The sequence below is a fragment of the Stegodyphus dumicola genome, chromosome 11 (genome assembly GCF_044657685.1).
Source record: "Stegodyphus dumicola isolate Sdum_Otavi_A_Nest chromosome 11, ASM4465768v1".
Classification (NCBI taxonomy): Eukaryota; Metazoa; Arthropoda; class Arachnida; order Araneae; family Eresidae; genus Stegodyphus; species Stegodyphus dumicola.
The window spans coordinates 129336273-129352144 of NC_140778.1; the positions used below are offsets into that span (position 1 = coordinate 129336273).

General features: G+C 28.7%; 1 protein-coding gene across 1 annotated transcript in view; it reads right to left on the reverse strand.

Annotated features, from left to right (window-relative positions):
- Window positions 1–1086: 1086 nt before the first annotated feature.
- The window catches only part of schlank (ceramide synthase schlank), a 50901-nt gene continuing 36115 nt past the window's right edge, over window positions 1087–15872 (reverse strand). The window contains exons 7-10 of the mRNA XM_035361497.2: window positions 11165–11293; window positions 10919–11025; window positions 10411–10573; window positions 1087–10283 (exon numbers count right to left, since the gene is read on the reverse strand). Coding sequence (XP_035217388.1) covers window positions 10176–10283; window positions 10411–10573; window positions 10919–11025; window positions 11165–11293 — 507 coding nt within the window. The 3' untranslated portion in view covers window positions 1087–10175. The remainder of the gene's footprint in view (window positions 10284–10410; window positions 10574–10918; window positions 11026–11164; window positions 11294–15872) is intronic.

Consider the following 15872-nt stretch of genomic DNA (forward strand, 5'->3'; position numbering starts at 1 on the left):
GCAGACAGCGGGAGAAATCGCTAGACACACAACACAGGTGACTGGACGACCGATATTGCGTTTTACCATGGCCAGAAGACTGCACGGTGGTGGTCTGTTTGCACGACGCCCTGTACGGTGTGTACCTCTAACGCCTGCCCATCGGAGAAGGCATTCTCTTTGGTGCCGGGAACACCGGAATTGGAGAGACAATGAATGGGGACGAGTACTCTTTACAGATGAGAGCAGATTCAGTCTGAGTAGCGATTCTCATCCCATACTCATCTGGAGAGAGCGGGGGAAGCCGCAATCATCCCTCGAACATCATTGAAAGGGACAGTTATGGAGGTGGCAGTGTTCTCGTTTGGGATGGCATCATGCTTGGTAGTTGTACAGACCTTCACATCTTCGACGCAGGTTCAGTCAACGGGACCCGTTATTGTAACGAGATTCTTCTTCCATATGTGCGTCTTTTTAGAGGTGCTATGGGTCCGCAGTTCCTTTTCATGGACAACAATGCACCATGTCATCGCACAGTAGCTGCCGAATAGCTCTTAGAGAGCGAGGATATTGAACGTATGGATTGGCCGGCATGATCTCCGGAACTCAATCCCATCGAGCATGTATGGGATTTTCTAGGCAGACACTTGGCAGCTCGTACCTTACCACCAGTAACGATTCCGGAGCTTCGATTGGCGCTGCAAGACGAATGGGCAGCAGTGCCTCAACAACTCATTGACACCCTCATTCTCAGCATGGGCAGATGCTGTGAAACCTGCCTAGCAGTCAGGGGAGATCATATCCCCTATTAAAGACCGGATGTTTCTTGCTGGACACCCATCACAGTGATGTTTTGGCTTTCAGTCGCATTGCGTTCCATGCTACTTTTCCAATAAAGCTTCTTTTTATCCCTCTGATTTCTCTTTTAGTAAGTGTTGCTTACATTACTCATGTCCTTACGTATTGGGGATCTTACAGTGTTGATTTGGAAAGCTTTTGTACAAAGTCATATTGAAAAAACCGTCTCGTCCTTAATTTTTGCACACCAGTGTAAGTTAAAATTCTTATTAGTAACAACTTGATAAGATGAAATTGAGACAAATAATATAATAGAAATCAAGATGCTTTTATTAACTTTATTTGCAAGTACAAACAGAGTGATACGACTAGATAAGTTGCAAATTCAGACTAAAGCAAGATACTCAGCATACAAGAGCTTAACGACATACATTTGCAGAACCTGAAATTTATATTAAAAGGACACATGAATGTTCAATTTTATAAATAATATGACAATGAAAATGATTATAAAAAATACAGCATATTTTTAAGTACCCACAATGTGCAGCAATCCCAATCATTTCCTATTAAATTTAATTACCACAATCAATCACATAAGAATCGAGACTGCTGATTCTTGCTTCTGGAGTATTTATTACTACTAAAAAACAGCATCAAGTAACTCTAAAACATGAGTAACAAATAGATAACTAACTTTTAAGATGTAATGGTATAAGATAATAGAATTAATATGTTACTTTTACATTATGAAAACAGCTCTTCACGAATAGAAGCCACCCCGTGTGCACATACCTACTTTTTCTGTGATATTTATACAGAGTATCTGAAACAGTTAACAGTGTGAAATCCTACTGTAAATGCTGTTGATGGATTAAAAAGAATAACAAAACTTAAAGGAAAAAAAACTGTTCCACATCACAATAGCAACAGATCTATTCCAAGATCTTAAATAATTCTTTAAAGCATATGTTATTTTTCACATAAGGAAAAAAAAAAAATTAACAAGTCTGACATTTCTGCACAAAAAAATGACTGATAAATAGTTTTTGTATATGAAATCATCTCTACAGTGGCATGCAGTTAAGCAAAGCAAAATATACTACATTTATTTATCACCTGAAGATACCTTTTTTAAAATTAAGAATGCATAAGTAAACACATTTTGGGTTTCCATTAAATACTTACAATCAAGCACCTGTGCATTCATGAAGCAATAAAGTACGAACTTCAGTGATACAGCTTTGTTTAAAGATCCCACATATATAAAATATCAGGCAACTAAACTTTGTTAAAAAGTATATTCACAATATTCACAATTTAAAATAAGAACAACATAATTCAATCTTTTTTAAAGCAAAAAATGGAAAAAAAAAAAAAAAAAAAAAAAAAAAAAAAGCTTACTGAGCTGAGTAACAGGGTGGGCGGACGTATATATATACATACAAATTTATATACTTTTGGTGTGGCCGATTGCAACCAAAAAGGGAGGTGCATAACTACATATTAAAACAATCCTATATACAAAATTTCAATGTTCTGAGGCTACTCGTTTTTGAGTTATGTGAGATGCGTACATATGTACCTACAGATGCCACAAAATATTCTCTTCCATTTTAAATCAGTTTTATAATTCGTTCGTTCGTACAAGAAAGTAAAAATACTATTTCTGAAATAGCATGATTTAAAACCAGATGCAGTACATATTAATAGGAAATTAAAACAAAATAAATTGCTAACTTCATCTTATTGAACTGAACACTCTATTATTTTATGAACACAGTTACTTTTCACAAATGCATGTAAGTGGTTCTTAGTTCATTTATACATTTTAAAATTTCATCAAGAACAAAGTTATAAACTTTAAACACGGTATTTTGTTTGCACAATCCTAAATTATTCTAAATTGTAAAGCTGGTGCATGATTACTAGAATTCTGGCTGATAATGAAAACCTCACTCTTTCTGAATAGCTTTTTTAGAACTATTTGCGAGAAATAAAGTTATTTTACCGAAATATTTGTTTCAAAAGTAATTAATAACTCAGAACACATCTGTTTTTATCTCATTTATGGAAAAACAAGCTAAAATAAAACATAAAACTTTTCTTTTTACACAAATAAAAAAATTCAAATAAAATATTTAACATATAACTGTCACCTTAAACTCTACTTCTAATTATATTTTACTTACCACATGCCACTGCAGTTCTATATATATACATATATATGGCATTTATTTTCACAACTTGCACAACATATTAAAATCAAAATATCACTTTATATTTCACACACATGATAAATTTTTTGTTTGTAACAATGTATAAGAATAAGCTTTGTTATAATTTTTAAAGATTCACCTTAGTGGTGCAATGAAGGCACTATTTCCAAGTGGGAGGTAGGGAACATTAAAACAGAAGTATATACATAAAATACTTATATAATGCCTATCACAAAAGAAATAAAAATTAATTTCAAAGGAACCAGTGTTGAAAATAATTTCTTCAAAGCACTTTTCTTTCCTCACACAATTAATAGATTCTTATGCTGTTCAATCTTCATGGAGGATACAGAAAAATTTCAATTTATGAAAATTAGATGGAATATATTTCCTAAACTTACAATTTGTCTATAAATTAAGCTAAACTATTTTTATACATACAGATATATACATATATAAAAAGTCTACAAATTGTAAAACATTTAAAAGAAATAAAACTAAACATAATTATCATGACAATTTACTTTACTATAATACTCATAAGAAGAGCTTGCAGGACAATATCTGTAATTATCTGAAAATACACAGATCTGAAAATATTCAGATAATGAAGAACAGACATGTAAATCTTAGATAAACCTAGGCCAAAATCTTTAGCATACAATGTTGTCTAATACTGAACATGAAAACAAACAAATAATGTTCTCAAATAATTAAGTATTGGCAAAATATGAATACCACTGCAAAAGTTTCAATATTCCTAAATCTTTCACTCTTAAAGGGGGGGGGAGAAGAAATAAATTTCATACATTCTTTGGGAATCAAAATCCCATAATATTTCTCATGCTTAATATTAGAGATAAAATATTTTCTCCATTGGTTCCCTTAAAATAGTCATCTTCTTTATGTAACAAGCAGACTTCAAGTAAGCACTTTAGTCGAATTAAATTCTCAGAATAGGCGAGAAGTTGAGGATGAGTGAGATCCCAGCCAGAAACAAGTTTAGATATAAAAGTGTCTTAAACATAATATCTAACAAAGCAGCACAACAATACATACAGACAAATTTAAAAATTACATTCATACTTTGGAAAACATGAAATAAGGCACAAAATTGAAATTTAAATCTGAATTGCAAAATAAAAAACATACTGAAACAATAATAAGGAAAATAAAGGCAGGGAGCAAAATACACATACCAGAAATAGTTGATTATTAAAAACAAAGAAAGATAGCAATCTTAAAATATTATTACAGTATTTCAATGCCTTTAATCATTTTTGTCAGGTCTTAAAATTACACATAATTTTACAATACTGCATAATTTATTATCAAAAAAATTTTCAGAAAGGAGGGAGGTAAAAAGTCATAGATAACAATAAGAAACAATGATTTCCAGAAGATATATATTCCACATAACTTTTTAATTTATTTTAAAATTGGTTTAAACTTGATTAAAAAAAATTTGGATACAATGATAAAAATACAATGAAACTTGCTTATAAACTTAAAAATTTTTATAGATTGGCATTTAAAAATTATATCTTACAGATACTGTTTTCTATTCACTGAAAGAAAGAAAAATTTCATTTATATAAACCTACATTTTTTTTTTCCTCTGATGATGTATATATCCATAATATGGAATAAATTTAATGAAACAAACTTAAAAAGATCAGATGTACTTTCATTAATACATACATACTTACTTTAGCACTGGAAAAAAAAAAATTGCTCTTTAATGGAATTAATACAGATTAATTCATTAGCATCTTCAAAGTTATGATGTGTTATAAATGACTTTTCCCACATTTGTAAAATTTATATGTAATTTAATTATTCAAAACATTTCAAAGTTAGTAAGTTTTATAATTAAAATGTTAAAGAATGATATAACACAGCACATACTGTAAAACAAAATGTTATAATGAACTTGTTTACTTACAAACACAATGCTTGGCAATTTATTTGAGAAAGGCATACATGAAATTGTTTGTATTACAAACTGTACACATTACAAACATAAAATTTAAATAACTTCATGCATGAAACATGAAAACACTTTTTAATCACAGATCACTTTAACCTTATTTGAAATAAACGACTGAAAAATATTTCAAGAATTTCATTTCACAGAAAGACAACATATTCTTTCTAAACTTAAATTATGAACATTCTGTTATTAACAACAAACAAACAAAAATACATAACAAAATTATTTCTCATGAGTATTACATTAATAAAATCACACTAAGCAAAATAATGTTTCTCTGAACTGCAAATTTTATATAAAACTTGGATATGAGAATTTTCTTCCATGTAAAGTCCCCCCCCCAAAAAAAAACTTTTAACAGTCATTACCAAAAAAACACCAAAAATTACTTCAATTCACATGTAAATTGTTAAATCTGAATACAGAAGGAATTAGAATTTCACATGGGCTCAAGAAATGTTTAATAATTGTGGATATAAAGAACTACATAAGTATTGGCTAACTATAAAAAGTAATAGCTATACAAATATTGGCTTGTTACATAAATACCTAGTCTATGGCAAGTGCTTTTTCAATTTTTTTTCAGAGCAAAATAATTCCCAAACTTTATGAGTTTTGAGAATTATTTTGCTATTTTATGAGTTGACTTTTATGAGATTCATAAAGCTAATTTTAAATAAGCATTACCTGTTCTTCAGAATGCTTTTTTCTTTAGACAAACTCCCTCCCCCTCAAAAAAAAAAAAAAAAAAAAAAAAAAAAAAAAAAAAAAAAATTAAAAAGACATATGGCTGAAAAAATTTGAATTGTAAAGGTTATCTTGAGAGGGTAATCTTGCAATGATAGAAAAGCATATTTAGGTATACAGATTTGAATTTAGAGAATGTGTGAAGAGGAAAATTGCATATTATTACTGTTGAGATTTTGATTAGGTTACTTAAAACTAATCTCTCAACAACAGTTGACTGAAGGACTCAAAACAAACCATTATATTTAGAAGATGTCATACCCATGACCAACAATATGCTATACATGCCTGAAACATACATGGGAGTTTACGACAAAAAAAAGCATTTCTATAGTTTTTCAGTTCATAATAAAAAGATTTTACTTTGCTGTAAAATGGCAACAAATATGCAACAATTTTTTTAATTGTTAAAAAAAAAGGGGGGGGGGAATAATGATCAAGTGCTTGTGAAATTTTAATTCATTCTAAAAGAAGGATAAAAAACACTGATTCTTACTGCAGCATGAAAAAAATCACAGCAAAGGAATCAAATAGATGATAAAATTTATACAAAAATGAACTTCAATAGAGTGAACGTAAAAACTGAACCAATTTAGCTGCATCATTGCATTCAATATCATATGAGTACATTCACACTCTAAAGCACTTGCACTCCATCCTGTTAGATATTCTATTCTTATAACATTTTTTTCAGGAACTCTGATCTTTGCAATAAAATAATCTGAAATACAGTACTTTTCTTTCTGCCAATTTTTATGGCACACTAGAGGCATTTTTTCAAGTTTTTTCCCCACTGGTTGACTATTTTACAAAGTAATTAAAAAGCAAATAAATATTATTTTAATGAATAAAAATAATTGTATAAACTGAAACACCACAAATAAAATCAAGCAAAAAATGAAAAACAAAATTTTAATTCTTCAAGGAAATGTGTTGGATAATTATTTGATGCACCTGAACAGAACTTTACACATGAAGTTCCACTGTGGAATATTTTAAAAGTTTAAAATAATTTGTACAGAATTTTTCAAAAATATACTTCTTTTAATATTTAAAAACAAAAGTCTTAATAAAGATATTTGCTTTAGTCCATTTATTAATTATCTCAACATAATAGCTCTGCTATGATTTCCTTTTAAATATCCACACTTTAAAAACTGGTTCTTTGATGAAAAATGCATTATAAAATGAGGCAATATGGCAGACATTAAATAGCTAGGAACAGCATTTTAAAGATACTTTCTCAAATTTTGATAAAAGTCTTATAATCTGCTATATTAAATATATGCATCAAATTACTTTTCAAGAAAGCTAACAGCAAAAGTATAAAAGGAAGTATTTATGCACATACTCATCTTGAACAATAATAATGCCATATTTGTTAAAAAAATAGCATTAAAATACACTCAGTGTACACTTTATAAACCATTTTCCTCCTCCTAAAATTCAACAAAGCAAACTATATAGATAATTTAAACAGTTTTTTTTTTTTTTTTTTAATATGGGGGGAGTTACTGGAAATTAAAGATAATTTAAGATAACAGAAAATTTAAAAACCAGAAAATTTTTTAAATTTTTATAACATATTTTGTAATATGTTATCAAGCAATTACACTGAAACAAAATGAAGCCACTTTCAAAAACATGTTTATGACATTTACTGAAGTGCCTTAAATGTGTCATTATTTAAAAAGATATTATTTCTTATATGAGAATATCTTTGATATTTATCCGCAGTTTACATTACACATTTTTATTACATAGTTTTTTTTTTTTTGGGTTAAATCTGAGAGAGAGAGGCAAGGAAAAAGAAAAGAAAACCATTTTTGAAATAAACATAACTATATGACAAGAATAACAAAAAATATAACTTTTTCATAAATTGTACAAAATAATTTTTTTTAAAAAAAGGATACCTTGTACATCTACTTATTTAATGCATATCACTACAAATATCAAAATAATCTTCAGAGTATGTAAGTAACACAGCTTTGTCTGGCTGATTCTCACTTATTTCTCATATATTACTTCTATTTTCTCAATCAGTTTCAGACAATTATGCTATTACAATTATTTATTCTCAGTAAGCTTCCAGAACAAAGAACTTGCCTACATTCCATTTAATTCTACTCAGAATCTATATTAAATAAATAAAGATTATGTTTAATTTTTCCACTGAAAGTTACTTATCTTTTTTTCAGTACTTCTCCCCTTTTTGCTGAACATTTACACATTATTCTAATTTCTTCACCACACATTATAAAATTTTACTTTATAATTATTTGTTGTTTACTTATTTTACTTCTAAATATCTGCATTAATTTTTGTTCAGTTTAGTAGCATAACTACCAATGTTCACAAATTATTTGCACATAACCATTTACACATTACTTTTGTGAAAACTTTTTGCACATAATGATTTTAAAAATTTCCTTGTTCATTTTCTCATAAATTATTAAAAAAATAAAAACCACTGCAGAAAAGATGGGAACAGTCCCATTAGGAGATCAAAACTAGCAGAATCCTGATATGTCATATCACAATTACACACCATTTTTTACAACTTGAAAATTAAAAGAACAATGCCTTTAAAAGCACAAAATATAGATGCACATGGTATCTATTTTTAGTTCCACACTATTAATACTTTAACGATCTGGATATTTTAGATTTTAACTTTTTCACATATAATTTTATTGAATATACAGTAGTACCCTATAACTGCTTATTATACTTTCTAGGTGTAATATGGTGTAATGCTAGGTAAAGCAAATTATGACAAATATTAAAAGTTAAAAAAATAATTTCTTACACATGGAAAGCAAACATTTAAGATTTATATATTTTAACACAACCCCCAGAAGATGAGAGAAAAATAAAGAAATGCAGTACCTGTATTGTGCAGTGTAATATACTGTTCAAGACGGTCAGAAGCAAAAACCATTCTTGGGTCAGTTTATGTGGGTATTGAAAAAATAGATAAATAAAATATTTTTAAATTCTCCATTTTTTTAAAAAAACTTTTTCTTCAAATTTCCATTTGTAAATTAAATTTTATGATGTTAAGAATATAATCTGCATATTCCAAATCTTTATTCTCTTTTAACAGTAGGGGGATTCATTTCTAACAGCAGGTAATGAATCAGTGAATACTAGGGCATAACTGTATTCCAGACACACTTTGGCTAAACATAAATTATACAATTAAAAAAAACTTTACAATAATTAAACTATAATTAACAGATAAAATTATTTGAAAAGAAGTCAGCAAAAATGCAAGTTAGGAATGAATCATACACTAAATATTTTAGTTGGTTCACAAGCGAAATTAATGAGGTAAAATAAGGGAAAAAGTGCACAATATCATAAATCTGAACTAAAACATAAATTTTCCTGAAGTTCATACAATAAAAACATAAAAGGAATGACAACAATAAAAATATAGTAGTAATAAGATAGCATCTTTCCTAATACAGACAAGTTTATAAAATGCAAAGCTGCAGGGCAGTTAATTTAATTTGTTTGCAAAAATTATGCTTCACAAAAGGCAACTTTTTGTTACTTTCAGTTTCAGTATCTCCTGACAAATATCTCTGCATGATAATGCACTAAGAATAATTTATTATAATTTAATTATAATAAATTATGCTATCTCATCCATATATTCCATTATGCATATTATGGAAACTATATTTGGAACTTAGGACAAAGTTAAATGTTTCAAATACAACCTTGATTTTTATGCTGAAGAGGGTAAAGGGTACAAGAGAGTTTCCTTATAAAGTTTGGAAAATAAATCTATGAACATTTAAATATTTTTATGCTCACATAAAAAAAGGGGGGAGGATTAAAAATATCTAATTCATTCTTTCAGTTTTCAAATACGATATGGAATGCAAAATAAAACCTGAATAAGGTTCAGAAGATTTATTTATCTGAAGAACTACATTTAAACAAAAAGGCATTGTGAATTTAAGTAGTAATGTAAAACTATAGCACAAAATAAGTACAAAACAAAAACAAACTTAAAAAATGCTCAAATCAGTCAAAATATATGTAACTATGAGTATTAAAAAATCTTTGTGGCATGTGAGATGTTTAACATAAACTTCATTTTACAAGCAGTAAAAATATTTTTTAAATTTGACAAACAGATGCAAATCTAATATTCGGTGAATAACAAAGAGATCAGATATAGTGCGCATCAGAAAAACAATTGTTTTTCAAAGCAATGGGAATATTTTTCCTTTTTTTTAAAATTTTTTTACACCGGCAAAATAATTATTCACACAATTTATTAATATTATAACAGTTCCCATACCACGTGCTAACGTAGATGAACATGTTTCACAGCAATGCTCATGAATTCTTTGGAATAAAATTTAGGCTGTTACTATGAACAGCGGAATGAACTAGACAAAAACTGCAACATTTCAAAGTCAGGATGTCCTTTGGGTGGTACTGTTTTCTTGACTAGAAGTACCTTTGGCAGTATCTTCAGATTCACTGCTGCTTCCTTGTTCACTGTCACTACGCAAATCTTTAACCTAGTTAAAATTTGGAGAAACATATATATATAGAGAAATCAAAAACTAAATTTTACCAATAACTGAAAAAAAAAAAAAAAAAAAAAAAAGAGAGAGAGAGAGAGACTGCTTAATACATATTACTTACCCCAGGATTTTTTGATGAGATAGCACGTAAAGCAATTTTAACAATCATCCATGTCCACACAATGTGCAAAATTTGCAAAGCACACAGCAATGAATTGAATACATAATAAGCTGGAAACATTGGCACAATAAGAAGTGCCTCATACATAGTGCTATAAATTATCCTAAAAATATAAAAAATTATTTTACACTTTTAACCAAACTTGCATAATTTATAAAGATGACAGATTCAACTGCAGTACATAGGAAGGGAAAAAAATATTCATATTAACTAGTAGTGCATTTAATTGCAGTTTTCATTCACATGAAGAATATTTTTTGAGGAGTATTAAAATTCACTATTTCTAATAAACAAAAAGCTTTAAAAAATGAAGTTTATTACAAAATATTTTCTCTCCCGTGATATACAGATTAGCAAAGACACATTTCTAAATTTAGATATGAAAGAAAACCAAATTTTAAAATACATGCATATGATTTATTTAATAATATTTCAAGGTATTTCTTACTTATATGGATAGAGACCAAGACGAGAAATAATCCAAGCAACAGTGAAGACAGCAAAACAAATATCAGCAACTCGTTGATTTTCCACATATTTTGCCATTTTTGCTGCCTGCATGAAGAAAAAGTTTAATATCATCTGATACTTCATATATGTCTCTGACACACAGTAAAGTTCAGTCAAAGTGATAAAATAATTAGTAAGAAATACAAAATTAGACATTTATATTTCTCGTACAATATCAACATACCTCAAGAGGAACATCAGCAAAATCATGTATCACAAGAACTAAGCTGCCAATGCGAAAAAGATTTGATGTCCATGAGAAACTTAGAAGCATTATAGTTACAATGTGATGAACAAACATTTGCATAAAATCCTATGAAGGGAGAAAAAAAATCTAAGCATTTAAAACATACATGTAAACTATACACAAAAAGTAATAAATAATGTATTACATGAAAATTAATCTATCAAGCACACATGAAACGAAAAGTACTTAAAACATAATTTTAGTTTTTCATACACTCTGATGCAATATATTTCAGAAAAATTATCTTTTATCTTTATCAATACATAATGAAGAATCTACATGAATATATATTCTTTTCACTGTAAAAAATAGGCAGCATTTGCAGCTATCAAGTTTTGAACACACTTAATGTTCCACTAGAAGATATGAACTTAAAAGCCCCAACACTGAATATAGATTTTTTGTAAATTTCAAATTTTATATAATTTTAATGAATTTTCGATTAAAAAATTTGGTGATTTTAAAGCAATGTGTTGTCACTCAACAAAGCACCAGATACTTATGATCAAAATTTAATCAGAAAACAATTTCAAAGAAATGTAGCGAGTAGTAGTAAATTTCTTTCAAATTTAATCAACAACTTCAGCAATTTCAAAGAAAAGTGTTGCCACTGTAAAAAAGTATTTTTATCTTTCAAATATCAGTATATTGCCATTTGGCATAGCATAAGATTAAATTTTTCTTTAAAATTTAATTTGTTGAGTTAAAATAACAGCTGAATGCAATTACTCGAGGAGTTAAAGCAACAAGAATCGGCATAATATTCACAAATTTGTATGACTTGTTTCAGAGGTTTAAGTTTAGAACCTTCGAAACAAGTCCTGCTGATTTATGAATATTACACTCATTCTTGTTGCTGTAATTCCTCCAATAACTGTATTACTGTTTAACAAACTAAGCGATTTAAAAGCAATAAATGCCGTTCTTCATGTCTGTTACTAATAATTACCAGCTGGACTTAAACCATATATACAGTGGTGGCCAAAATTGTGGACACTTGGAAATTTTTATGTTTTTGAACTTTGTATGCTTATAAAAAATGTTACGTTTCGCAAAATGCAAACTTGTATATATAATTTTAAAGAGAATTTATAACTAAATTCAATTCAAAACACAAAATTCAATTATTTGCAATACAAAAAAGTTATATGTACTTTAATATAAATAAAAAACACAGTTATGAAGTGGTTTGTAATGTCTAGCTTTCCTGGCCAATCACTGTTCTTGTTCTGAGCACGAATCAAATGTTAGTAACTGCCAGTAGAAGCAGACATCATGTTTACACTTGAAACAATTCATTATTTTGCTTTGTTCTGTAGAAGGAGGACCTGTTTCTTATACACTGCAATTACAAGTAGGAATTTTTATAAAAATTTTTAATATTTAGTCAAGAAGCAATGACATTGAATAAAAGAGTAGATTCGACACCTAGAAAGAGATGTAATATTATTGTGTTACGAGAAAGTGGTCTTTCCTATGCTGAAATTGCAAGACAGGTGGGTGGTTCAGTGACTACAGCTGGAGTCTGAAAGTTTTGTTTACGATATCAGGAGACAAATTCAATAAAAAATAAAGAAGGAAAAGGCCGAAAAAGGTGCACCACATTTACTGATGACAGAAGAATAAAAAGACTATGTCTCCAAGATAGAAAATGTCATCAGCGGCCATCAGAAGTGATCTGAATGATGCTGGTGTTTCTGTCAGTTCAAGAACAATCAGGAGAAGATTAACAGATGTTGGACTGAGAATCAGAATTCCACGAAAAAGGCCTTATCTTAATTTTCAGCAATGGAAAAAAAAAAAAAGAGACTACAGTGGGCAAAGAAACACGTTAATTGGACAGATTTTTTTGATTTTTATATTGATTTTTTTGTGTGTTTCACTCTCAAGAGTACGGAAAGCATGCAGGGGAAACTCAGAGGCAAATGTGAGACTCTCTGTGATCTTCTTCTTTTTCTTTTTTTTTTTAAAGGAAATTTATTTAAAATGGTTTAGTTTCAAAGTGCCCACAATAACGAAACATGTTATTTGGCACTCATTAATCGTTTGGTGTTTCATAAATTTACCCCTTGACAAGTTTTTTTTAAACATGAAATAGGGGAGATTAATATTTTGATTTTATCATTTTTTAGACCAAAGAGGCAACTTGCCTAGAAGAGCTATTAATTTCATTTTGGCATTTTGCGTTAATTCACTATAAATGGTGAATCACTTTTAAAATTTTTGCTACCAAATATTAGAGCAATGTATTATATTTAAAGAAATTAAATAATGAAGAATCTGCATAAATGTATGTATGTTTCTCGCATTGTGATAAAACAACAGTACCTAGAGCCATTAAATTTTGAATAATGTACATCTCCAGCCGAATACAGGATTCTGGAAGTTATTTTATTATCTATCTCATATTTTGTAAAACATTTCTGAGTTTTTGATTAAGAAACTAAACGATTTCGAAGCGAGCAATGGAACTACTGTACCGGGGGTTGAGGGGGGGGGGGACATTTTAATCTCCAGCGCGCAATACCTTTCGTCTTTTTACCATTTTTCAAATTACATTGCTTCTTATACTAACTTTTTCAGTGCTTTTAATTTTAAAGACTACACTATTGTTCTAAGTTTCAACTTCCTGTACAAAAAGATTAACTTGATAATTTGGTCAACTTTAAAATTTCACACCATAAATATTTACCATACACCTTTTTCTTCAGCTAGAATAATCAGGATTTCTTTTTCTAATTTCGCAAACTTTATATATATATATATATATATTCTTTTTTACAATAACTATTTTGAGTAACTGGTTATGCAAACAGTTAGTTATTATTAATAATAATGATAATAAATTTATAACAAAGTTCTTCATTTTGAAACAAAGAAACAATTCACCACTAATTTTTAACAACACTAACTTTAATAATAAATCAATATTAAAATATTTCTCTGAAAGAAAAACCAACTTTATGGGGAATGTTAATTGAAAATAGATATAATTACCTCCAACATAACTGAAGGTAAGCAAGTCATTCTCATTACCAAAAATACATACATTAATGAATTTTGTTGAACTTTTAAACATAGCTTTATCCTGAAAGGTAGTACTTTAGTTTCTAATCTATCTGAAGTTAAAACCATTGGTAAACCACTTCTCATTCTTCTAACAATAAAAAAAAATTTCATTATAACTATACATACTGCTAACAATTTTAGATTTCACATTTTTACTGACAAACATAAATACCATATTTCGATTTTGCCCATAATTTCTAATTCAGAAATTCATTCATAAGCCTTACATGTATAGCCAAATATTTAATTATGAAGTTTTTTTCCCATTACCTTTCAATAGCATTTATATTACCAAGAATTTTAGATAAAGAATAAAAACTCAGCATTTTCCTCTATAATTCAAAGATATTTCTTAAGAGTAAACAACTATTTACCAGCATTCATATATGAAAGAACACTGAAATATCTTAAAATAATTATTATATAATTCTTTTTCTCACATGCTGAAACTGGAGAACAGATCTATCTTGCTCTAACTAGAAATCAGGCAAAATGTGACTTCTTGAAAGAGGTAAAACCTATGTCAGACTCCCACAACATGGATACTTTTTTCTAAAATTCTTTATTTTCAACTGTCTTAGCATTTTTTGTCATGTGCACTAACTGCTGAAAGTGCTCACTTTCAATATTTCCCTGTTACTAACAGCTAAATAGAAAGGAGAAAATTTATCTATTCTGGGTTTAATAGGGATGTAACAGAAGTGATGGCCATAACCTTACGGAATAATTAAAAGATGGAAAAAGTAACACTTTTTGCAATATAAGCAATATGAGGCGGAATGTGAAATGCCAACAAGGAAACACACACATAACAGAAAATAAAAAGTTGTTTTGATAATGGATATTTACAAGAAATAATGTTTGATATTAAAAAATAAATAAATAAAACAGCTGAAATGAATAATGACCATTAACAGCATATACATACTACAATGACAATGAAATGATCAGCATACATTTTGGACATGTCATGAACTTCTGCAGCAATGATACTAATTTTGGTGACAAGGTCATTAGGAAAGTCAGTCTGTGTCATAAACAAGATTCATCACTGTTGTTATGCATATATTGCAGTCAGTTGTTTGAAAAATTCTTGTAAGTTAAACCATTATTTCTTGAAAATATCTGTGATTAAAATGACTTTCATTATCTATATTCTTCATACTTATTGTGAACACAGCAAATTATGAAAACTGTCATTCTTTCTATATGCTACTGGCTCTTGAGTTTGTGACAATCAATTCTGATATATTTTGTATCTATTTTCAAATTTTATTCTTAGGTTATATTCACAGCTAGCTGAATTGCCGATGAAAAATTACACACTCTCATATTTACTTCGAGTGACCTAAGCAATCATTATTCAGATAAATTAATTAAAAAAATAGCAGAATATGAATCAAAATCAGAATGAGCAGCTATTTAAAATAATACATAACAAATCTAGGTAGACTGATAAAAATGTTACAATCTTGTCACCCTGTTGACATGATGATACAGAGCCAAACCTTGGACCCATGTTTGAACACCAAAGAAGGCATAAAAGAATGTCAAATATAGTGTTTCTTCCGCATAA